At 48.2% G+C, this 25,267-nt stretch overlaps 2 protein-coding genes across 2 annotated transcripts in view; one reads left to right on the forward strand and one right to left on the reverse strand.

The window, feature by feature from the left end:
- Positions 1 to 296: 296 nt before the first annotated feature.
- On the forward strand, positions 297 to 12,196 carry Muc20 (mucin 20, cell surface associated). The gene is made up of 4 exons (XM_085685464.2): positions 297 to 496; positions 2,372 to 4,456; positions 10,073 to 10,164; positions 11,853 to 12,196. Exons 1-4 carry the CDS (start codon positions 421 to 423, stop codon positions 11,919 to 11,921), a joined length of 2,322 nt encoding a protein of 773 aa, XP_085541590.2. The 5' UTR covers positions 297 to 420; the 3' UTR covers positions 11,922 to 12,196.
- Positions 12,197 to 22,211: 10,015 nt separating this feature from the next.
- Muc4 (mucin 4, cell surface associated) overlaps positions 22,212 to 25,267 on the reverse strand; it is a 60,152-nt gene continuing 57,096 nt past the window's right edge. The window contains exons 22-25 of the mRNA XM_087901229.1: positions 24,627 to 24,697; positions 24,309 to 24,547; positions 23,599 to 23,761; positions 22,212 to 22,782 (exon numbers count right to left, since the gene is read on the reverse strand). Of these exons, the coding sequence (XP_087757355.1) occupies positions 22,587 to 22,782; positions 23,599 to 23,761; positions 24,309 to 24,547; positions 24,627 to 24,697 (669 nt within the window). The 3' untranslated portion in view covers positions 22,212 to 22,586. The remainder of the gene's footprint in view (positions 22,783 to 23,598; positions 23,762 to 24,308; positions 24,548 to 24,626; positions 24,698 to 25,267) is intronic.

The following is a 25,267-nucleotide window of genomic DNA, read 5'->3' on the forward strand; positions in this document are numbered from 1 at the left end:
TCAAGGCTCAGAAAGGTTGTCTCATTTGCCCTTGATCCCTAGAGCCAACAAAATCTAGGCTCAGCAGAGAAACTCGGGGCCGGCTCATTAAACCCAGAGCCCAGTTATGGGTGAGTGGGGTAAACATCATCTCTCCCATGCCCTTCCCAGTTGCAGGGGAGGCTAACAGAATGGAAATGATGCTGTATCTTCAAATCAGAGAGGCAAGGCTGCCAGGCAAGGGGGCGGGGTGGGGGTAGGAGGGCAAGCCTGGGTCAGCCCTCGCTGCAGGTCTGTATTCACCTGGCTGCATCCTGGAACCTGCCCAGTCACACCTGGGCAGGCGGCTGCCCCTCCTCCCTGGGTTGAGGAAGCAGGAAAGAGTGGTGCAGAGAGGCAGTGGGCAGCTCTGCCAGGCAGCGGTGGTCAGTGCCCGGCAAGATGGGCTCTCTCTGGGGCTTAACTGTGCCTCTCCTTCTCTTCTGCTGGAAGGCTGGAGTCGCTACCAGCTCTGCAGGTAAGGGACAGGACGGGACCCAGGGCTCCTCCCCGACAGGGCTTTAGGTGTGAGTTTTGGCAAAGGCAGTCCTTTGCGGGCAAGGGTAGGCATTTTTGTTAATTTGCAATTAATGGGCTGCTGAATGTAAAATATTGTGGCTGTGGACGAGTGTGCAGGATGGCAGATGTGTCAGATGGGCGTGGTGACTCCGGCTATCCCTGTAAGAGAGTGTGGGAGTTAGTCTCAGGCGTGGGTCAGTGGAGTGGGAGGGTAGAGGGGGCAGGGAGTTGCCAGCTGGTGATCATTTCACTGTGCCCCACAGCATCAGCGTTGTCATAGTGATGGCCCCACACGGGCACCCCACACTAGACAGTACCTTTTGATTCTACTTATTTCTTCATTGACTGAGTCTCCCTAGGCAGGGCTCTGGCTGCCTGCAACTTGCTATACAGATTTTCTGTATGTATGTATTTATTTCTTTTCCCCATTTTCCATTTTCTCTGTATGTGAGAATGTTTTTACACATATGTGGACTCACATGTGTTTGACCGTGTGTGAACATTGTATGTGGAGGTCTGAGGTTGATTTGATACACACACACACACACACACACACACACACACACACACACACATAGAGACTATGAGGACCCGACACATGTGTGGAGGCCAGATGACCAGATGATCAGGTGACCAGATGACCAGGTGACAGCTTGGGGCTTAAGCTCAGGTCATCAAGCTTGGTGGCAAGCACCTTTACCCACATGTAAACTGACTGGTTCAACATTACGTTTTAAAATTCTCATAACTTTAAGGGCAGGCACTCATCTCTAAGACCAGTACTGCCACCTTAAGGGCGAGGAGCCTGCAGTTCACAGGGAGTAATTTATCCCCTGAGCCAGCACAGGCTGTCAGCGCCTAACCACTGGCCCACCCTGCCTGTCACGCACACTCACAACTGACGGGACTTATACTGCACTTTTCATCCTGTTTAATTGCAACCGTCCAACCCCACAAATCAGGTGTCCCTCGCTCCATCCGGAGCCCAGAGGCTTGGCTTGTGTCACAGTTAGTACACAGCAGAACAAGGAGCAGAGGTGGGACTCAAAGCTAGCTCTGCCCCCACACTCTCCTCACCCCCAGTTTGGAGGAATGCAACAACATCCTATGACCCGGGTGGGTTCCGTGGACCAGGAGGCTCCGAGAAAGAGCTTGGACCGGAGTGGGGGAGGTCTGTGGAGATGGCAATCAGCAACTCCTGCAGACGTGGGTGTGAGTGTGTGGTTGGACTGACTAAGTGAGCACAGGGAGGCTAGGTGTGCTCGTGTGCCCACCCGATCTCTCTCCTTACCCAAGTGAGCTGTCCTGGGCTCTCTGACTGCTTGCTTTCCTAGGACACATCACATTCAGGCTGGGGCTCCTCTCCCTTCTACCTGTTACCTCTAAAGATGAGACTGCAGGTCGTTCTTGAATTTTAAGGAAATACTTCCACAGGAAAATATTTTGAGGGTGAGCAAATTACCCATGGAGGAATGACAAAGTTCTACAGAACATTCTGGAAGTCCTTCTTCCTGCTCCGCAGTTCTTGGCTCATGTGGGTGTGTGTCTCCTTTGCCCACCCTTGATGGCATAATGCTGCCACAGTGCCCTCCATCCCAGTGATCAGCAGAGACCCTGGGGCTGCCTGGTCTCAGTGGGTTATCAGGACTTCAGAGAGTACTAGCCAGGGCGGCTGTCTTCAGAGCTGCCATGGAGGCCAAGACTTCTCTGTGTTGCTTTCTTCATCTTTGTTTATATAGACAATGTGCCATCCAGCAGCACCCAGGGCATAAGTGCAAACACCCATGTGAAGTCAGCCTATCGGGACTCACTAAGTTGTTCCCTCCCGACACAGGCCTGAGCATCGGCAGTTCCGCTCCTGTGGTGACAATGAACAACACTGAAGTGCCTGCCTTCACTCACACGGACAGGCCCAGTTCAGCGGGGGCTTTCCAGACCACTGACCTTATACAGTACGTTTCTCTAGACGCTCAAACTCTGAGTGCTGAAACTGCTTCTAACACTTTAGCTGCCACCAGTACCAGTTCAGAGGTCAACTCCGGGGACACTCAGACCATCTCTCCTGCAGCAGAAACAGGGATGACACAGACCACCTGTACTGCAGCATCGGCCCTGGATATTCAGATCACCTCCACTACAGCGTCAGCTCTGGAGACCCAGACCTCTTCCCTTGCAGCATTTAGCATAGATACTCAGGCTTCCTTCCCTGCAGCATCATCCCTGGACACCCAGACCACTTCTGCACCATCAACACTGGACACCCAGACCACTTCTGCACCGTCATCCCTGGACACCCAGGCCACTTCTGCACCGTCATCCCCGGACACACAGACCACTTCTGCACCGTCATCCCTGGACACACAGACCACTTCTGCACCGTCATCCCCGGACACACAGACCACTTCTGCAGCATCAACCCTTGACACCCAGACCACCTCCCCTGCAACATCAACCATGGGCACCCAGACCACTTTCCTTGATGCACTATCCATGGACACCCAGACCACTTCTGCGCCATCAACCCTGGACACCCAGACCACTTCTGCACTATCAACCCTGGACACCCAGACCACCTCCCCTGCAACATCAACCATGGGCACCCAGACCACTTTCCTTGATGCATTATTCATGGACACCCAGACCACTTCTGCACCATCAACCCTGGACACCCAGACCACTTCTGCACCATCATCCCTGGACACACAGATCACTTCTGCAACATCAACCCTGGACACCCAGACCACTTCTGCACCATCATCCCTGGACACCCAGACCACTTTCCCCACAACAGGCACCCTAGAGAACCAGTTCATCTTTCCTGTTGAATTGACCCTAAACACCCAGAGTATTTCCCCAGTAACAGAGACCAGAACTCTTGCAATAAAAATGCCTTCCGACTTCACAGTTGTGCACCCCAAGCCTACAGATACTTCAGCTACAAGTGGCAGCCCCAAAGTAGAAATGAGCAGTGCCAAGACAGGCACAGTGAGTGACCCCGTAGATGCTATCTTTGACACCCTTTGTACGGATGACAGCTCTGAAGAGACTCGGAAGATCACAGTTGACCTCTTGACCTTGGCGCACACCTCCACAGAAGCTGAACACCTGTCCTCGGAGAGCGGCTCCACCTTGGACAACTCAGGTAGGGTCCTCACCAGCCCACAGGTCCTGGGAGCCGACACTGTACCTCCAACCAAGGACTTGGTTGCTTTCAGCATCACCCTTAGTAAGCTCAGCACCTGCATCACAGAGATAGAAACACCTGCCATCATCCCTGGGACCTCAGACACAACCCACAGCCCTACAGGGGCCTTGTCAACTTCCGAGACACTAACTTCACCTCAATCCCCTGAGGCAAATCCACTTAGCCCCAAGACCACAAGCTCAGCTGGGACTCTGTGGACAACTGGTACCTCAGCTCTTGTCACAACCCTTGAGGGCACACTCCCTACTAGTGACGTCAAAGAAAGAGAAACAACAGCGGCTCAGACTCCCACCTCTGGTGGTACTTTGGTGACAGTTAGTACGAGCCCACTGAAAGAGACCTCGGCACTCTCTATTGAGACGCAAAGCCACACTGAGGTCTTGGGAACAATTACAGTCCCCAGGGCTGCTGGATCAACAATGGCAGAAACAATATCCTTCTCTGGTTCCTCAACTTCAGACAGCAGTCCCTCAGCAGGGGCCACCACCAAGGGCTCTACCACCACAGAGACTTTAACCGCAGATGATAGAACCGGCAGCTCCTTCCTCGCAGGCAGTAGCTCTCTTCCTTTTGTCTATTCAACGATACCCAGCACCAGTAAAAACGCAAACATCACCTTAGCCAAGACTACAGCATCACCAGGGACCCCAGTGATGCCTTCACCATCTACACCCACTACTTTTTGGACAAGGAGAACCCCAAAACATGATCCAGGTAAGTGAAACCCCCATCTGGGGTCTTTGTGGATTTAGGTTTGGAGTATTTTTTGTTGTGTGTGGGGAGCAGTTTCGAGATAGGGTTTTTCTGTATGTACCTTTGGAGCCTGTTCCAGAATGTGTAGACCAGGCTGATCTTGAACTCACAGAGATCCTCCTGTCTCTACCTCCTGAGTGCTGGAATTAAAGGTTTGTGCCACTGCTGCTCGGCTAGGTTTGGAGGGTTTTTTGTTTTGTTTTGTTTTTTGTTGTTGTTGTTTTGTTTGTTTGTTTCTTTTTTGGGGGGGGGGGTTCAAAACAAGGTTTCTCTGTAGCTTTGGAGCCTGTCCCAGAACTTATAGACCAGGCTGGTCTCAAACTCACAGAGATCCTCCTGTCTCTACCTCCCGAGTGCAGGTTTGGGCCAACAGGGTTTCTCTGTAGCTTTGGTGCTCTTGTAGACCAGGCTGGTCTCAAACTCACAGAGATCCTCCTGTCTCTGTCTCCCGGGTGCTGGGATTAAAGGCGTGTGCTACCACTGCCTGGCTGGTTTGGAGTATTCTTAAGGAGTTGAGAGGAAGGAAGGGGTTCAAGACCAATGTTGCAAACTCTCCCTGACATTTCATGATTTCCTGGTAGGTTGATAATAGGCAGCTACGATGTATATGTGATATGGTCATGTGTATGTCATGTGGTCATGTGTATGTCATGTAGTCAAGTGTATACCATGTGGTCATGTGTATGTGATAAGTGTGAAACGGGTTTTCAAGGAGTGGTTGAGATCTTGGCTGTTTTAAGCTGAGAGACAGGACCTGTCCCTATCCTCAGAGTCTAGGTTTCTTCACCCTGGGTGGGAGGCCAGGGCTGCACTACACTGGATGAACAGCATCTTTCCCAGATCTGACCTTTACATTGTCAACTCTTGTACAACTGCTGTGCTTCAGGGGAGATCGGAAATGTTTTTTAAACACTTGGCCCTTAAGTCAGTCGTGCCCACGCAGAAGGGAGGAATGTGGACAAGCAACTTGTCCAAATCGCTGCCACGTGAGCATGCAGAGGGCACGAAAGTGGGGCTCAGTGGCCATGTTTGCTGTGCTCTTATCAAAAAGAGCGACTTTAGGCAACCAATGAAACAACATTTGGGGAGCTTGAATCTTAACTTCTGAAACGGCAGAAACGTCTCTGAGGAGCCCCCCAGTCGTCAGCTCTGTGGTAAGAAGAGCTGTGGGCGACCCGGAGGGAGCACCTGCCCCTGCTGGTGGTGGTGTCCTTGTGGTTCATTCCTGCATGTCTTTGCCTTGTCCCAGCTTTCTGGGCAAGGGGGATAAGATACTAATCACAAGTTGAGGACATAGCTCAGTGATGGAGCACTTGCCTCTGGCGAGTGTGCCTGAGACCCTACATTTGACCCCAAGCCCTGAAAAGTCTCGGCCTCTGTCATCTGTACCTCTCTGTGTCTCTCTGTCCCCATCATCTCTGTGTGTCCACCTCAATCTTGATCTCTGTCGCCTGTCTCTACCATCTCTCTCTCTTTCATACCCGTCTCTACCAGCGTCATTTTGTCTTGATCTCTACCCTACTATCTCCCTCATCTCTTTATCATCTCTGTCAGCTCTGTCTCTGCCGTACATCTTCAGGCATGATCGCACAGGTCCTGCAAACCAGCGCTCAGGAGGTAAGAAGCAGGACTGTGAGTTTGAAGCCAACTTGTTCTACATAGTATGACCCTGTCGGAAAACCAGAATCAGCCCAAAACAAAAATTAAAACAGAAAAATATTTAACCACAACCATGTTATTAAATATCTTTTATATTCTGGACAGAAAATAATGTAAAAATTCTTCGTAGCCAGTAGGCAGAACCCCAAAATGAATTTGCCAGATGCTCTAGTGTTCTGTCTGTTGCTGTGTGAACACCATGACTAAGAGGAACTTGGGGAGATGACTTATTGGCACACAGGCCACTCTGATGGAGGCGGTTCCTAAGTGGGATTCCCTCCTCCCAGCTGTGTGTAGACCTGTGTCAAGTTGACAAAGCTACTACGGCACCAGAGGAGGACGACCGAACCTAGCTGTCATGGGTGCAGGCCCCTGATAGGATGTGGCTGTCATGAGCTCAATAATGTACAAGGGAAATCTTTACCCGAGAATGGAGTAGTGGCAGACATTCTGTCAAAGAAATGCCTAGGAACTGCAGGCTAGTTCACACTGGTGAGTTTGAACTCAGTTCTGCCTAGGAATTGCAGGCTAGTTCACACTGTGAGTTTGAATTCAGTTCTGCCCAGTGCTAGCTTCAGGATCCATTTTCAGAACATTTCCTTAGCCTGGTTCTAAAGAGCATCTGGACCAGGCAATGTTACCACAGAACACCAACTTTTTCCTTTTTGTGGGTTCCTAAAAAAGTTAGTTTCAAAACATGCCTCAGTGGGCTTCTCCTTGGAGGCTGATGGCATGTTTCCCATTCCGAGAGCCGAAGGTGAAGTCACACATGTGGGGTGGTCCCCAGGTGAAGTCACACATGTGGGGTGGTCCCCAGGCAAAGTCATACATGTGGGGTGGTCCCCAGGCAAAGTCACACGTGTGGGGTGGTCCCTGGGTGAAGTCACACATGTGGGGTGGTCCCCGGGTGAAGTCACACATGTGGGGTGGTCCCCAGGTGAGTCACACACATGGTCCCCAGGTTCTAGGCACAAGTCCTCTTGATGTTCCCACTCCCACGGAGCACTCTATTAACAAAACTAGTCTGTCAGCATGGAGGATGAACCATAGGTGGCTGTGTCTCACAAAGAGGGCCTTGAAGTGGGGGTGTGTATGAGGGGGTGTGAGGGTGTGAGGGTGTGTGTGAGGGTGTGAGGGTGTGTGTGAGGGTGTGTATATGTATGTATGTATGTGTTTATGCATGAGTGTGTGCATATATGTGGTGGGAACAGGTATTCATGTGTCATGTGCACATCAGGAGTTCAGAGGAGAGTTTTGTACAACCATTTTTCTTCTTCCACACTTGGGTTCCAGGAACCATCCTTAGGTCACCAGCCTTACTCAGCAAGCCCTTGACCCATTGAAAGACCTCAAAAACTCAGAAAAGAGTTCTGAGCACACATCTCAAGGAAATTTACCCAGCTTGAATTCCAAATCCACAGCCTCTCAGATCATTCATTTCCTTGGTCCAACCATCAGGCACAAAATCAGTCAGTGCCAGATCAGGAGGTCTAGGGAAATTAGTTATCTAGAGCATCAGTGATCCCATAGGCAGCTGGGACTAACCCGGGAATCCCTGGCCCAGGACTTGGGCTTGGTGTCACAAGTTTTGTTTTTTTTTTTCTCTCAAGAAACATACAGTAAGGTTTGTTTTTATTTGTCCCAGATAGCGAGAGTTTTCATACATTCTATCCAGTCCAGCCTGGTAAAACAGTATGTTCATTGATGTTACCTATGAGAGTCTGAATGGCTCAGAGGCAGTCACGTCACCAAAGAATCCCATCTCTTATGTAACCTTGGGGAGGGGCTGGGCCTGCTGAGCCTCCCTGAGCCTTGAAAGAGGGGAGGCTCATAGACCTGATTTGAAACGGATCTTCTATAGGTGGTCACAGCAGCAGTGATCTAAGACGTCTGTTATCATACCTAGCACAGAGGTGTCAGGCACAGCACTAGTTGTGGGCAAAAAGTTGGGAGGCCCACCAACCTTTGTTTCTACCACCCCAAAAGGCTAATGACTTTGTTGGAACAAAGAAAAAAAGATTCATCTGGAAAGGGGCTCTCAAATATCTGAAGGGCTTCTTAAGGAACAGGGTGTAATAAAAAAGACAGGATTCCAGAGGCAGAGACGTCAGAAGACAGAGTGTAGAGGCAGAGACGTCAGAAGACAGAGTGTAGAGGCAGAGACGTCAGAAGACAGAGTGTAGAGGCAGAGACGTCAAGCAGACAAGGTGTAGAGGCAGAGACGTCAAGCAGACAGAGTGTAGAGGCAGAGATGTCAAGCAGACAAGGTGTAGAGGCAGAGATGTCAAGCAGACAGAGTGTAGAGGCAGAGACGTCAAGCAGACAGAGTGTAGAGGCAGAGACGTCAAGCAGACAAGGTGTAGAGGCAGAGACGTCAAGCAGACAGAGTGTAGAGGCAGAGACGTCAAGCAGACAAGGTGTAGAGGCAGAGACGTCAAGCAGACAGAGTGTAGAGGCAGAGATGTCAAGCAGACAGGGTGTAGAGGCAGAGACGTCAAGCAGACAGGGTGAAGAGGCAGAGACGTCAAGCATTTTCACCTTGCTTTAGCAGCTCACCAGACCTCTGCAGATGCTTTTAGCAAAAGTGACTTCAGAGCCTGGAAAGACAGCACGCTTGCCTGGTGTCATGGAAACTCGAGTTGGAGGTCTTGTCTGCAGTGGGTTAGCGAGGGACCCAGGATATGCTGCTCTGCTTCATGACCTCCAAAATCAGTGACTTTCACAGTCAACTGAATTAAAGGAAGTTAGGGTTTATTTTCCAGCACTCTGGAGGTAAGGGGATCTCTGTGAGTTCAAGGCCTGGTCTACAAAGAGAGTTCCAGGAAAGCCAGGGCTATGACACAGAGAAACCCTGTCTCAAAAATATAAAAACAATCAGAGAATCCGGTTTGATCACATGCTCGCTCAGTACCAGTCCAGCTGGCCTTGGTGAGCTCTCATTAGATCAATTCCCTTGTATCAGTGGGTGAACGCACCCCTCGTGGTCCTGACTTCCTTGTTCATGTTCTCCCTCCTTTTGCTCCTCATTTGGACCTTGGGGGCTCAGTCCAGTGCTCCATGTGGGTCTCTGTCTCTATCTCCATCCATCGTCGGATGAAGGTTCCCTCTGATCCTGATTTCCTTGCTCACGTTCTCCCTCCTTCTGCTTCTCATTTGGACCTAGGGAGTTAAGTCCAGTGCTCCAATGTGGGTCTCTGTCTCTATCTCCATCCATCGCCAGATGAAGGTTCTATGGTGATATGTAAAATATTCATCAGTGTGGTTATGGGCCAAGGCCAGTTCAGGCACCCTCTCTTCTGCTGTCCAGGGAACAATCTGGGGACCTCTCCTTGAACCTGGGAACCCCTCTAGAATCAAGTCTCTTGCAAACCCTCAAATGGCTCCCTTAGTTGAGATATATACTTCCCTGCTTCCATATCCATCCTTCCTCCCTCCCCCCATCCCATTCCCCCAAGCTTTCCCCAGTCCTCCCCTACTCTCTTCTGTCTAACCATCTCCCCTTACTTCCACACCCCCTGATTTTCTGAATGTGGCTGACGTGGGGACTGTCTGAGAAGCCATTGATAATGGCACTGGGACTTGTTTCGTCTGCATGTACTGGCTTTTGGGATCCTAGTCTGTTTGGATACTCACCTTCCTAGACCTGGAGGGAGGGGAGAGGAACTTGAACTTCCCACAGGGCAGGAAACCCTGACTGCTCTTAGGACTGGAGAGGGAGTGGGGGGAGTGGGAGGGTATTGGGAGGAGGGGCGGAAGTGGAAATTTCTTATAAATTAGTAAACAACAACAACAACAATAATAATATAAAAACAAAACAACAAACGAAAGACAAGCAGGAGTGTAGACCCGTATGGAGAGGGCCCAGGTTGGAGAGGAATGGACCGTTTTCACCATCTTTCCTCTATCCTCAACTTTCAGGTGAAGATGGCGGCTTCCTCCTTGTACGTGTGAGTGTGGCCTCCCCTGAGGACCTCACTGAGCCCAAAGCTGCAGAGAAGCTGATGCACCAGGTAAGTGAGGCATCAGACGAAAAGTGAGGGGCTCTCGGGGACCCCAGGGGCAGGACACAGAGGGGCACTACGACTTGAAACAGTGTTACACGAGAGAGCATTAGGAGCTGAACCTGGGGCTCAGGTCTGGCTTTGATCTTGCCTAGCTTCTCAATTCTTCCGTTCCCTTTCGTAAAGTGAATGAATCTCCCCAACCCCAGACCCAGTTTCTAGGACCCAGGTCCTAGAAATGTAGGTCTTCTGGCTCTTGAAAAGGCCAGCAATGTCAAGGGGAAAGTAAGCAGAGGTCGTGGTTGCAAGCAGCAGCAGCCAAGTCACATGGAAACCAAGTCACATGGAAACCAAGTCACATGGAAAAGGCAAAGGCTGAGAAATCTACAGGTGGCTCCCCCACTGTCACACATGACTGGAACAGCATGCAAACTAATCAGGAGTGTTGTCTCTGCAGCCCTGTGCCCCCATTCTTCATGGTCTTTCTCCAGACATAAGGAAGGGAGATATTACAGAGGAATACATGAACACAAACACGTTACTGCTCAGCCTACCTTTGTAACAGCCCTGGCTGTCCTGGAACTCACTCTGTAGACTAGGCTGGCCTCAGACTCACAGAGATCCGCCTGCCTCTGCCTCCTAAGTTCTGGTATCAAAGGCATACAACACCGCCCGTACTTTCTCCACTCTTATACAGTCCAGCACCCCAGTCAAGGGAATGGTGCTGTCAATAGTGGGCTAGGTCTTCCCATGTTAAATAACTTTATAAGACAATCTCCCAAAGTCAATCTGATCCAGACAATACTTGGTCGAGTCTAGAGTGCATCAGGCTGACAAAACTGACATCACAGCCACCACGACTGACATCCCAGGAAACATCACACGGGTGGGAGGGGATCTGAAGTAGGCATGCTAGATATAGAGGAACCCCTCGGAGATGCTCCAGGCAGGGAGGAAGATGGTGGTGTGTTTGTATACCAATCTGGAGAAATTCTCTTAAGTAAGGTTCTGGGGTCAAGGCTTTTGGGGGTACTGTGAAGGAGTGGAAGATTAGACTGGGCCAGCTCCGTATAAAGGCCATAGGCTTAGCTCAGTGCAGGCTTCATGAAGTGTCCAAGTTCTACCCTATTGAGAACAGTGAGAACAGACCTAGTGTGCCACCTAAGACAGACTGCCCCTCCCACCCTCTTCCACCAATGTCTCAGCCTTGCGGATGACACCTTTCACAGTCAGTGAGAACCACAGCAGTTCAGGCTCCATGTTACCTCTTGAAAGAACAGACCCGGAAGAGAGGCTGACAGGCAGCCTTATGCTAGAGGAAGTGCATTGTAAGCAACTTCCAAAACTCTAGAATTGACAGAGACATCTTGCTGCCTGGACAATCTAATAGGCCAAGCAGTGTTGTAATTATTTCAGGTCTGGGAAGCCAGGAAACAAACAAGTGGCCTCCAACTACAGTCTGGTCAATGGTGCGAGGCACAGAGGTCAGGTAGCTCTGAGGGTGGGTTCTAGGTAGCTGTGTGAGCTTGGGTAAGCCAGTCCACACCACTTTACCCCTCATGCAATGCGAGTGAGAACCGGATGTATGTTTTAAATGTCTTGGGAAGCATTGTTGTTGTCCCTCTGCTGCCCCTTCTTGTCCTTGGCCCATGGAGGGCAGATAGGCTGGGCACCCCACCTGTCTTTCTGCTTTCCAGCTCAGCTGTGAACTGCACACCCACATGCCACTCATCCAAGTGTCCTTACTGAGCATCAGAAGGGGCTGAAGAATGTTAGCTGCAACTAGGCACGCCTTCCATGGAAGAAGAGTAATGCTGTTTGTGGCCTGGGCTCCAAACCGACCAAAGCCATGGTACTGTGCCGTGGACCCAGATGGCACCCATGAAGGTCAGCTGACTTGAGAGCCCTACCCCACACCTGACCACAAGGCATTTGTCCACTCTGCCTGAGGGTGTGTGCAAGGGGAAGGGGCTGGCCTGTTTCCAGTGGTGTCCTTCACCTTCTCTGACTGGTATTTCAGTAAAGAGAGAACTGACCGCTCTGCCTGTGTTCCTCTGTTTTGTACTCAACGACACTCAGTGTGAGCCAGAGATGATCTGTATTGAGCCCATGTGCCTTAGATGTTTTTATTATGTGGGAATTTGGGGAGTGCTTTCCTGTGGCCTGGTTTGACTAGGCGTTTACTGCGATGTGCCCTGGAGCCTGTTGGATCTTGAGCTCTGTATAAACTGACAACAAAATAGGACATCAGCAACTTGCAATGAGAAAAAAAATTATTTCTGCTCACAGTTGAGAAGGTCCTGGGTCAAAATAGGGCAAACCCATTGCTTTGACCTCCAGATCAGGTCAAAATAGGGCAGTGGTCATTGTTTTGTGTTGGGGGTGGGGAAGTGCCAGGTGACAAAAGCCAACTGTGTCCTGTGCTCAGAAAGCAAAACAAAAGAAGAGGAAGGAGCAGGGTTCCCATCCTGTTTAAGAGCACGTCCCCAGTGACTTCAGAATCCCCCCTTAAGCACCTTCTCCTACTAACCCCACCTACTGAGGAGCTACCCTGGGGACTAAGCTTTTCACACCCGGACCTTCCAGGAAGGAGTCCACAGCACAGAGAGCTCCTTCAGGGCAGGGGCCTCCAGTGAGGGAGGACCACAGAGAATGTCAAATTGATTGAAATGTCTGGTTGTAGACTCAAACAGATTTAATAGAAGTCTGTATAAACTAGAGAATCTGTACAAACTGGACAGAATGTACATATTAGACAGAAAGTACGCAAATGACAGAATGTACACACTGGACAGTCTGTACAAACTGGACAGAATATACACCCTGGACAGAATGTACACACTAGACAGTCTGTAACATGCATTTATTCCTGCCATAGCACATTCTCTCCTGCCATTATTTAAAATTAAATGTGGTTTGTTTTTCTTCTCTTATAAAAACATAACTTGGTTATGATTTTAAACTTTCCGAAAATCCAAAAAGGAACCAGAAAGAGTAAAGTGGGAATGGGGGGGGGGCAGAAGGAAAAACCCTGAAACGCCAGCTCTTCCACACAGCCAGTGTCCAGCTGCCCACACGGTTGAGGAAGTCACTGCACACTCAATGCTCCCAGACTTGAAGCTCGCAATCCCATTTGCTGTGTCATTCTCAGTTCCGCTCATTCTGCTTGAGCCCTTCAGCTGCTCCAGCCCAAATTCTCAGAACCACTAATCCTCCTTTCCCTCTCACATTTTATAATAGAAAACTCAACTGGCTTCTCTTCCTCGAACAATGACCAGCACCCCACAGCACCCCCCCCCCAACTCACCATCTCTGCGGCCATCGCCCAGGTGGTCTGAGATGCTACTATCTCTCCCTGTTTGTATCTGTGCCCACCTGAACACCCAGTCCTGTCCCCAGACACCAGCTGGAGACATCTTTTCATGACACACGATGGGCCTCTGTTTCATACACTTCCGTTTCACTCACAGGAAAAGCCATGTTTGGGCAACAGCCTGTAGATCGTGAACGGTGGGTGCCGCTGCACCCAGCTCCCTAGGCTGCCCTCTGCAAGCCACCTGACTGCTCCGCTGATCCTTATCTATATCTTTGCTTGGCTTGCTGGGTCTGTGGGCCTTTGTATGCACCGTTCAGTCTGCTTTTCAAAGGCCTTTTCTGCAGACATCCACTCAGCACCTCCTCCCTCTCTACCTCTCAACTGTTCCTCAATGTACTCTACCCACAATCCCCTTCTCACCCTACATGCCGACTGCCACTCTGCCTTGATATACCTGGGGTAGTATGCATTTTTTTCTATTTGTCTTTATCACCTGCATCCTCCAACTATAATGAAATCTTTTGCTCTTTGTAGCGTGCCTAGCACCTTGCACGTAGTCAGTCATTCGTGCGCCGGGGTTACAGCTCAGTCTCGGAGCACATTCTCAGCAAAGCGCAGGGGTCTAATCTCTAGCATTGAAATGACGACATAAGTTGTTCCATCGATATGTTAAATAGATTTTGAAACCAACCACCAGCTGCTCTGGATAAAAGGGGTGTGTATACGTAACTGACATCCTGTGTTCTCAGAGTGGGGCTGGAAATAACTCCAACTCTTACCCCAGTGTGTTTGGTGAGTCCCTGAAACAGAAGTGAGACTGTGCTGTGTGCTGAGGTGGATTCAGAGATGTCTCTAGGGCTAGGAAGATGCTCACGGGATAAAAGTGCCAGCTGCCAACCCTAAGGACCCGAGTCCCAGGACACACATTATGGAAGTAGAGACCCGGCTTCCTCATGGTGTCTCTGCCTCTGCAACTCCTCCTCTTCTTGTACACAAAGTAAACAAAGTGATTTTTAAAAAAAATGTCTCCTACCACAAAGAGTAAAGCACAGCGGGCCCTTGCTGTAAGGAGAGTTCCTATAGGACTACACAGAGAGAAGCAGGCTAGCAGTCAGATGGACAAACAGCAGAGAGGCGTATCTCGCAGAAGGAAGAATGAGAATGAATGTCTTCCCATGAAAAAGAAAGTTTGACTCTGCTGCCAAAGATGGGAAAATTAATACAGTTAGGTATAGTTTATTGCGTTTCAGGTAGGTAGGTAGAGATCTGTATTTTTTTTTAAGATTTATAAAATTTTCGATACTAATAAGTGAGTAGACAATATTAAATATTTTTATCGTGGATGAAGCTCATACAGGATTTTGAAGGCAAATGCGACTATTTAACAATTTAAAACCTTGAAATGGTGGTGGCACATGCCTTTAATCCCAGCACTCTGGAGACAGAGGCAGGTGGATCTCTGTGAGTTTGAGGCCAGCCTGGTCTACAAAAGCTAGTTCCAGGAAAGGCTCCAAAGCTACAGAAAAACCCTGTCTCAAAAAACTGAAAAAAAAATGCACATCTCTTCAACCTGGAGATTTCATTCCTAGTTTATTTCAAGAAAATAATGAAGAATCTATATAGAACTGTTATAACTGCCAACAAAAAGAAATCTAAACAAAACTCAAAGAAGCTCAAAAATATTGCAATAAGGCAGTTTAGTTAGAAGCAGTAGATGTTAAATACAATATTATTCAATCTGTAGAAATCCCTGGCTTGAGTTATGACTCACCAGTTAAGAGTGCCTGCTGCTCTTGCCAAGGATTAGAGTTTGGTTCCCAGCACCCATGTCAGGTAGCTCTGGGATCTGATGCCCTCTCCTGGCCTCAATGAACACTGCACTCATGTTCATATACCTCACCGCAGACACACGCAACTAAAAATAAAATAACTCAGGGCAGGAGAGATGACTCAGAGCATGCACTGTGGATAGAGCAGGGCTGAGGCAGCAACCTCCACAGGAGCCAGCACAAGAGAGCAACCACTGAGGGAGAGGCCTAAGCCAGGGACATCTGTGGGAATAAACCTGAGCCAGCAACCACTGTGGGAGCAGGCCCAAGTCTGCGACCTCTGCTGGAGCAGGCCTTAGGCAGCAACCTCCATAGGAGAAGGCCTGAGCCAATGACCTCCACAGGAGCAGACCTGAGCCAGTGACCTCTGAGGGAGCAGGCCCAACCCAGCAACCTTTGTCAGAGTAGTCTCAAGGCAGCAACCTCAGCAGGACCAGTCCCAAGCAAGCAACCTCTGTGGGAGCAGGCCCAAATGATGCCCAGGATTGTAGAGCGACCCCTGGGAATGCTGAGTGACCTCCAGGGTCACTGACTGCGCTATGAGGAGCAACCATAAGAGCCTTGGATCCACTGGCACCTAGAAGACTGATCATGAGAGATACAGTCCCAACTATACCAATCAGAGGAAAAGATGGGTAGACAAGGTAAGAACACAGTCAATACCACAAAGAGTAACATGATACCAACAAACACTAGTGGCCCTACAACAGCAAAACTTGAACAACCAAATACAGAGGAGGCAGAAGAAAATGACCTAAAAAAATAACTTTAGGAGAATGTTTGAGGCCCTTAAAGAGGAAATGACACCAAGGCCAGTTGACTGGGACTGAAGGAGCGCTTGATCCAACCAGATTCTCTGGAGGAGGCTGGATTCTCTGAATGTGGCTGGCCCGAAGTCTTTCTAAAAAGCCATTGACAATGACTCTGGGACGTGTTTCCTCTGCATATTCTGGATATTTGGGGATCCAGTCTGACTAGATACTCACCTTCCTGGTCCTGGAGGGAGCGGGGAGGAACTTGAATTACCCACAGGGCAGGAAACCCTGACTGCTCTTAGGGATGGAGAGGGAAGAGGAGAGGGAGTGGGGGGAGTGGGAGGGTGTTGGGAGGAGGGGCGAAAATGGAAACTTTTATATTTTAATAAACTTTGAAAAAAAAAGAGGAAATGAAAAATTCCCTCAAAGAAATGGAGGAAAAGGCAAACAAAAAATTGGAAGAAATCAACAAATCCCTTAAAGAAAATCAAGAAAAAGCAATCAAGCAGATGGAAGAAACTATTCAAGAAATGAAAACCAAAATAGAGACAATAAAGAAAACATAAACCAAGGGGATTATAGATGCAGAGATTATGAGAAAAACACAAACACAAGCATAAAGAGCAGAATACAAGATGGAAGAGAGAATCTTAGGCACTGAAGATACAATAGAGGAAATAGACTCATGGGTCAAAGAAAACATTAAACCTAACAAAAACTTAACACAAAATATCCAGGAAATATGGGACACCATAAAAATACCAAACATAAGAATAATATGGATAGAAGAAGGAAAAGAAGTCCTATTTAAAAGCACAGAAAATATATTCAATGAAATCATAGAAGAAAACTTTTCCAACCCAAAGAAAGATAAGCATATGAAGATACAAGAAGCTTACAGAACACCAAATAGAATGGGTCAAAAAAAAAGTTCCCTTGCCACATAATAATCAAAATACTAAACATACAGAATAAAGAAAGAATATTAAGAGCTGCAAAGGAAAAAGGCCAAGTAACATATAAAGTCAGACCTATCAAAATTACACCTGACTTCTCAATGGAAACAATGAAAGCCAGAAGGTCCTGGTCAAGTGTTATGCAGACATTAAGAGACCATGGATGCGAGCCCAGACTACTATATCCAGCAAAACTTTTAATCACGGTAGACAGACAAAACAAGATATTTCATTGTGGAGTGCTGGCTTTGAACTGCATAGAAACTCTGTGCAGGGGTTACTTGAGGTAGCATTCTTGCTAACAGGCTTGGCAGGCCAGGTAAGGAGGAGGCAAACCTCCTCTATCAGTAAAATGCCCTGCCAATAGTCGGTCCTTGAGTACACAGATGTGCACTGTAGTTCAAAGGCTACAATTAGGTTGTGGTTTGTCTCCTGATGAAGTGTTTCTACATATTATATTACAGCAAAAGTTATTCCCATAACAATAGGCTTCTTGTTTAGATTAACAAAGGCACAAAGCTCTTGAAATAATTTGTAACAAAGTTATTAGTTTATGTAAGTATTTCCAAGTATTATGAGAACCTAGCTTGGATTGTGATTTGAGTATAATACAAGAGCACTGGCTTTGCAATAAAGTATGTAGTTGAATCTCCTACTCTGCATTCCCTGTGTCCTGATTTCTGCTGTACTACCCAGAGTCATCCATAACTGAGTTAGTTGGGGAAGGATCCCCAACATTCCATGACAGAGCCAGATTTAACCAATACCTAGTCACAAACCCAGCCCTACACAAAGTACTAGAAGGAAAATTTCAACCCAAGGAAGTTGGCTATATCCACAAAAACACAGAAAATAGATGATCTCATGGCAGCAAATTCTAAAGAAGAAGAAAACACACAAAATAACATCACCAACAATGAAAACTAAAATAACAAGAGCTAGCAATCACTGGTTATTAATATCCCTTAATATAAATGAACTCAACTCACCTATAAAAAGATACAGGCTAAGCTGGGCAGCGGTGGCTCATGCCTTTAATCCCAGCACTTGGGAGGCAGAGGCAGGCAGATCTCTGTGAGTTTGAGGCTAGCCTGGTCTGCAAGAGCTAGTTCCAGGACAGGCTCCAAAGCTACAGAGAAACACTGTCTTGAAAAACAAAGCAAAACAAACAACAACAACAACAACAAAAAGACACAGGCTAACAGACTGGATACAAAACCAGAATCCATCCTTCTGCTGCATACAAGAAACACATCTCAATCTTAAAGACAGACATTGCTTCAGAGTAAAGGGTTGGGAAAAAATTTTCCAATCAAATGGACCTAAGAAACAGCTGGTGTAGCTAGCCTAATATTTAACAAAATAGACTTCAAACTAAAATCAATCAAAAGAGACAAAAAAAGATATTTCAGATTAGTTCTTCAAGAGGAAATCTCAATACTGAACATCTATGTCCCAAATACAAGGGCACTCTCAACAAATACAAAAAAATTGGAATAACCCAATGTACCTTATCAGATCACCATGCTTTAAAACTAGAAGTCAACAGCAATACCAATTCCAGAAAACCCACAAACACATGGAAATTAAACAATGCTCACTTGAATCATCAATGGGTCAAGGAAGAAATAAAGGGGGAAATTAAAGACTTCCTAAAATTCAATCAAAATGACCACACAACATACCTAAATTTATGGGACACAATGAAAGCAGTGTTAAGAGCAAGCTCATAGCACTAAACGCCTACATAAAGAAGCTGGAAAAATCCCACACTAGTGAATTAACAGAACATTTGAAAACTTTGGAACAAAAAGAAGCAAATTCACCTAAGAGAACTTGATGGCAGGAAATAATCAAATTGAGAACTGAAATCAACAAAATAGAAACAAAGAAAGCAATACAAAGAATCAATGAAACAAAGAGTTGATTTTTCAAGAAAATCAACAAAATAGACAAACTTTTATCCAAACTACAAAACATAGGGGGAGAATATCCAAATTAACAAAATCAGAAATGAAAAGGGGGACATAACAACAGACATGGAGGAAATCCATATTTCGAAAACCTATACTCCACAAAATTGGAAAACTTAAAGAAATGGATAATTTTCTGGATTAATATCACTTACCAAAATTAAATCAGGACCAGGTAAGCAAACTAAACATACCTATAACTTCTAAAGAAATAGAAGAGTCACCAAAATCTCCCAACCAAGAAAAGCCCAGGGCCAGATGGTTTCAGCTCAGAGTTCTACAGGATTTTCAAAGAAGAACTAATACCAATACTCCTCAAATTGTTCCACACAATAGAAACAGAGGAACATTGACAAACTTTTCAATGAGGCTACACTTACCCTGATGCCCAAACCACACAAAGACATTACTAAGAAAAAATTACTGACCAATCTCACTCATGAACATTGATGCAAAAATACTAAATAAAATACTGGCGAACTGAACTGAGCACAGAGCCCCACTCAGAGGAGCACTCAAATGTTTCTGAGTGACTAAGATGGAAGCCCCACTCAGAGGAGCACTCAAATGTTTCTGAGTGACTAAGATGGATGAGGGATTGGTTATGTGCCGGTTTGAATGAGAACGGCTCTCAACAGGCTCATATATTTCAATGTTTGGTTCCCAGTTGGTGGACTGGTTAGGAAAGGTTAGGAGGTGTGGCCTTGGTAGAGAAGGTGCGTCACTGGGGGCGGGCAGGCTGCGAGTTTCAAAAGCCCCTGCCAGGCCCAGTCTAGAGCTCTCTAGATAAGAAGTGAGCTTTCAGCTCCTGCCCCAGCTCCATGCCTACCTGCTGCTGCCATGCTTCCTTCTATGATGACCATGGACTCACCCTCTGAAATTCTAACCAAACCTCAATTAAATGCTTGCTCTGTGTCTGGCTTCCTACAGACTGTGTCTTTCCTCTTCCCAGATTTCTCCTGTTCTCGTTGCCCCACCTCTACTTCCTGCCTGGTTGCTCTGCCTCTACTTCCTGCCTGGCTACTGGCTAATCGGCGTTTTATTAAAATACAAGTGACAGGGTACAGACCGCTGTCCCATAGCAATATGCAAAGCCAACAACCCCAGCACTGCTGGTGATGGGTCACAGACAGGAGGGTCACTGGGGCTTGTCGATCAGTCAATCTAGCCAAAATGTCAATCTCCAGGTTTGCTGAAAAATACTGTGTCAGAGTAATAAGATAGAGAGTGATGGAGTAGGCCTCCTAACGTCCTTCACAGGCACACACACTTGGGCACATACACACACACTCACACACACATACACACACACTCACACACACATACACACACACTCACACACATACACACATACTCACACACATACACACATACTCACACTCACATACACTCATACTCACACTCACACACTCACACACATATACACTCACACACATACACACTCACACACATACACACTCACACACATACACACATACTCATACTCACACACACTCACACACATATACACACTCACACACTCACACACACTTACACACACACATACACACACACACACACACACACACACACACACACCACCCCACATTTCCTGAAGGTGAAAGCATATGCAGACCTAAACAAGACCATTGCCTTGTTACCTGTGACTGGGTGTGACCTCTGAGACCCTAAAGCATGAAGAGACAACACAATGGGGCACTTTCCTGGCAAGGTCACCCAAAGCCTGTCCATCTAGTTCTCCTTTCGTCCCTTGAGAGAGGGCTGGCTACCACACTGCGTGAGCGTAAGTGAGTGGATCACTTTCTAGTATCAAGAGTTTGAAGTTGTGGATCAGGTCAGCCGTCTGCTTTCTTTCATCCTGGCCATCTAGCTCCTTACATTGGGCCCACAGGAGATTCTGGAAAGTTCCTTTAGAGCAGAGAAGAATGGGCAAGGACATTGGCATTTGGGGTCCCAGATAGCACTCTTTGTCCTGCGGTGGCCCCTCAGGATGTCTCTGCTGCCTGTAACCAGCTGGGACTGGAGTGTGCCTGCTTCCTCTTCTCAGCTAGGCCAGTCCTCTTTATCCCAGGTGCCGAAGTGACAGAATCCAAACCAAAGAGCCAGGAGTAAACTCGTGAAAACTTGCAGTAGTGCCCTTGATCTAGCTCTGTCTTTCTGGAAGGTAGCTCTTTGCCAGACGCAGCATGGTGTCCCCAGGGGACAACCTCCTTTCCCTGTCAGTGCCCCATTCTGTGCCTCAGTACCTCAGCAATGTGACCAGAGTTACTAGACAAGGCATAGAGTATCGATCGAGTATGTCACACCTTCAGACGAACAATTTAAAAATAAATAAATAAAAGAAAGTCCTAAATATTTCCTGGAGCACCCTTCTACTACAAAATAAATTGTGCTGGTGGCTTTTCAGAAATTTAATTTAACCAGGCATCCTCTGATTTTTATTTGCTAAATCTGACAACTCCCCTTTCAAGAATAATATGTATTTGTAGCGCACATAGTCTGAGCTGTGCAGGTGCTTTGCATCCATTAGCAAACGGCCCTCCTTTGGGAGATAAGATCTTGCTATAAACCCTGCTGGTTCAGATCTTGCAGTGATCCTCCTGCCTCTGCTTCCCAAGTTTGGTTACAGGCATGTGTGGTCCTTACTGATACAGTTCACAATTTTAGAAGTTGAAGTCTAAGGTTGATTGACCTCATCTGTTTGACCTTTAGGTCAGGGCCCCTTGACTAGGTCAAATGGTAGAGAAACAGAACAGAAGAGACCTATCCACTATATGCAAAAGAGGCCAAGGGCACAGGCTAGCCCCATGTAATAGAATCTCATTTCCAGGGGCACTGGAATTCCCTTGAGAAATACTCGTCTTCCTGAGGGTGATTTCCACGACCTAACCACCTTGTACTAGGCTTTGCCTCTTGAAGGTTTACCACTTCAACATGGCCACTCCAAGGACCAAGGCTCTGGCGCAGGAATCTTTGGGGAACAACTGCCCCCAAAGCATTGGCTGAGGTGTAGGAGTGGGGTAAGACAAGGACCAAGCCAGCGCTGTGGCCACTGATGCAGCCAACACGGGGCACCTGGGAACTGTGGTAGGGTGGGACACACAGCCCGACTCCTTACCACCTGCCTAACATTTGTGTTTATGATGATTGGGAGAATGAACTGTGCCCTTCAGCCACCAGAAGAGATGGATGGAACCTATGGCTTGGAGACATGAAAATACAGAGACTTTATGTAAATACATTTTAATGAGAAATAAGCCAGTTTTATATGTAAAAACATTTTGGTTAATGTAGAACCACTCACCCATTAACTCTGTGTGTGTGTGTTTGTGTGTATGTGTGTGTGTTTGTGTATGTACTCACACATGGCAATGTCCTTCTTTCAGATATGTCTTTGTGAAAACCCACCCATCGCTGTATTTGGTCATCATGGCCTTTTCCTGCGCCTCTGGTCTACTGCCAGGGTATATATAGTCTGACTTCATTTCTTTATTCATTCTTGAAGAATTGCAAGTCCTCTTTGTTCAGTAGCCTCTTTCCAGTCTCCCTAGATCAGAGGAGGAGCGACGGGTGGGTCCTGAGGTATCATCTGGAGCCAGGCTTCACAATTCTGAGGCCAAAGGGTAGGAGAACTTGTACATGGAGGAGCCACAGAAGTGAAAGGCTGCAAATGCCAAGATCCCCAGCAGCAGGAGGGCTCCCAAGGCTCCGAAGAAGATCCCGAAGAAGGCTCCAAGTTTCACACTTAGGTGCTCACAGTGTTCGCCCCAGGATGTATAGATGGTGAAGGACGCACAGCTGGGGACAGACAGAAGCGTGGTGAGAGAGGATGCAGGCATAGCCTGCTTGGGCTTCCTCTCCTGGGGACCAAGGGTTGTTATCCAGGATAAGGCAGGGGCTATCCCCAGGTGGAGGATCCAGTCTGCCCAAGGCCAGCTTAAGAAGGGAGGTCACCAGCTAAAGAAGGGAGGTGTGCATAGCACATTCCACCCCACCTGGATGGCCCAGAAGGGTGGGGTACCCATACAGTCACAACCCATCCCCTTATTCTCCCAAAGGATGGGCTCCATCCTCCACTCAGTCCAACTCCTTTGACCAGTCCTGGACTAAGTGGGTCAAGAGTGAACAGAGCCCGTGTCCTCAGGGGAGACGCTCAGTTTGCTAACAACCTAAGGATCCAGCTTCAGGGGCGTCCCCAGACTGAGCGCTCTTACAGAGGGGCAGGACTGGGACCAGACCCAGACAGCGGGTTCCTTTCTACAGGGTTGGAGGGCATCCATCCTCAGGAGGCTCTAGTACTTCCTGGGTGCCCCCTGGGCGCCCCTTGGGCCCTAGCTGCTCTAAAGTGCGGTTTTCTCATCTCCAGGAGGGTTGGAGTACCTTCTGCGACTAGCCTGGGTTTCAGAAGCAATGCATGTCTTTTTTGTCTCCATGCGGAGGAGTGGCACCTGGCCTCCTCTCACCTCCCCCGTCCTCTGCCTCTTGTCCCCCAGCGACTAGGGAGTCACCCCAGGGTCATGCATTGGGAAGGACGGTGCCTTCCTGGACTTGTTGGGGTGCCCCATTCAGCTTGTTCCCCAGTACTATCCTCTCCCGCCCCAGGCCCCTACCCACCTGCATTGAGGCCCATTTGGTAGGTGCTGGCATTGGCCTCCATTGTGACAGTAGCCCTTACTACATGGGGACACACAGGTGACACCGTTCTGGGGGCTGTAGACCAGTTCGTAGCCCTCGTAGCCGTCACACAGGAAGTAATAGCTCAGCATACTCAGGTTCACTGTAGGCAGGACAAAGACGCATATAGAACAAGCCAACAGTTGAGGTAATTTGTACCTTTTTCATTAAGAAGTCAAATGTCAGGTGCTTATCCTGAGAAACAATTGGTTGAGTGCACAGATACCTGTATCTGTGGGTACTCAGTTCTGCAGAGTGGATCCAATCAACAGTGTTTAACGGAGTTGGGGCGCTTAGCAAATAAATTACTGTACAGCCCTAAGGGTTGTCACCAAGGGGGTGACAGTTTGCAGGGTCTGAAAATGCCAGTAGTGACGAACACACACTCAGAAGTTAGCCAAACCTCATATTCTCCAAATAACCAGCCTTGTAATGGGGACTTTTCCTAAGTGTTGAATTTCACTCCGAGATTTGCAAACCACAGAGCTGACTTAACCTGCTGCCTCTTCAACTGCAGACCTGCATGTAGGGCCACATACTTTCTACTGGGGCTTGATGTGGCCCTCGGGTCTGTGATGGCCCTCCTAGTTACTTCTCTCCTCTTTCCCGGTTGTCTCGATATTGTCCCCAAGACAGAGCAAGCGACTCACGGGCCGTCACATCGTGGATGTCTGCCCTGGAGATGGGGAAGAAGGTGACGTTCCTCCTGGCTTCACCGTTGCTCCTCTTTGACCGCCCACTCCGAGGCTGGAGGAGGAAGACCTCCACCACAGCGTCTATCAGCTGGTTGTTCAGGAAATCGATGACAGGCCCCCTGGGACGGTACTGGAAGTGGGAGACGACCCGCCAGTGTTGAATGGACTTGTCAGAGGGCTGTGCTGAGGGAGAGCTGTGTGGGAGGGGTAACAGTGAGGGTTTGAGGAGCGGGGGAGGGGAGAAGGGCGTCATGGAGGGACAGCCTCACTTACATCCGTGTCAGCTCCACTTGGCTGTTCCAGAGAAAAGCCCGCACGTCCAGGGTCCCTAGCCTGTATGCCACCTACAGTGGAGGAAAATGAGAGGGGGGATGGGAGGACAGGCTGAATGAGAATCAGAGAGTCACCACCCACCTTTGAATGCAAGGCCTAGGACCCCTGGAGCCCATCTCTTCTCACATGAGACTGGCCTGGGTCCTTGTTTAATAAATACTCAATGGGTGAGGGATAAGGCGCTTCCCCCGCCAGCACTGCCAGGGGAACCTCTGAAACAAACGCCTCTGCTTGGCCTCCGATCCCAGTCCTTCCTCTTCCCTCATATATACCAAACACAAATTGTTTAGCTAAGATCCCGGCACGGCCCGGTGCCAGGAATGCCAAGGTGACTCAGGAGCCGTTTATTTCAAAGAGCCTGCAGTAAGGGCAGCAGACGGATGTCAACACATCTGACGGGTTGAGGTTGAGCCTCAGGGTGCCAAGAGTAATAATCACGTTGAATGCCTGTCGTGTTTTGGTTCTAAATGTTTTATATGCTTTGTTCTTTCAGTCTTGGCCTGGCCTGATGGCAGGCACTCTTTACGCTGTCCACGTTTATACGCAGCGCTGCTATAAATAGGCTTCTCCAATTGTTACAC

This window comes from Myodes glareolus, chromosome 2 (genome assembly GCF_982192425.1).
Source record: "Myodes glareolus chromosome 2, mMyoGla1.1, whole genome shotgun sequence".
NCBI classification, from domain to species: Eukaryota; Metazoa; Chordata; class Mammalia; order Rodentia; family Cricetidae; genus Myodes; species Myodes glareolus.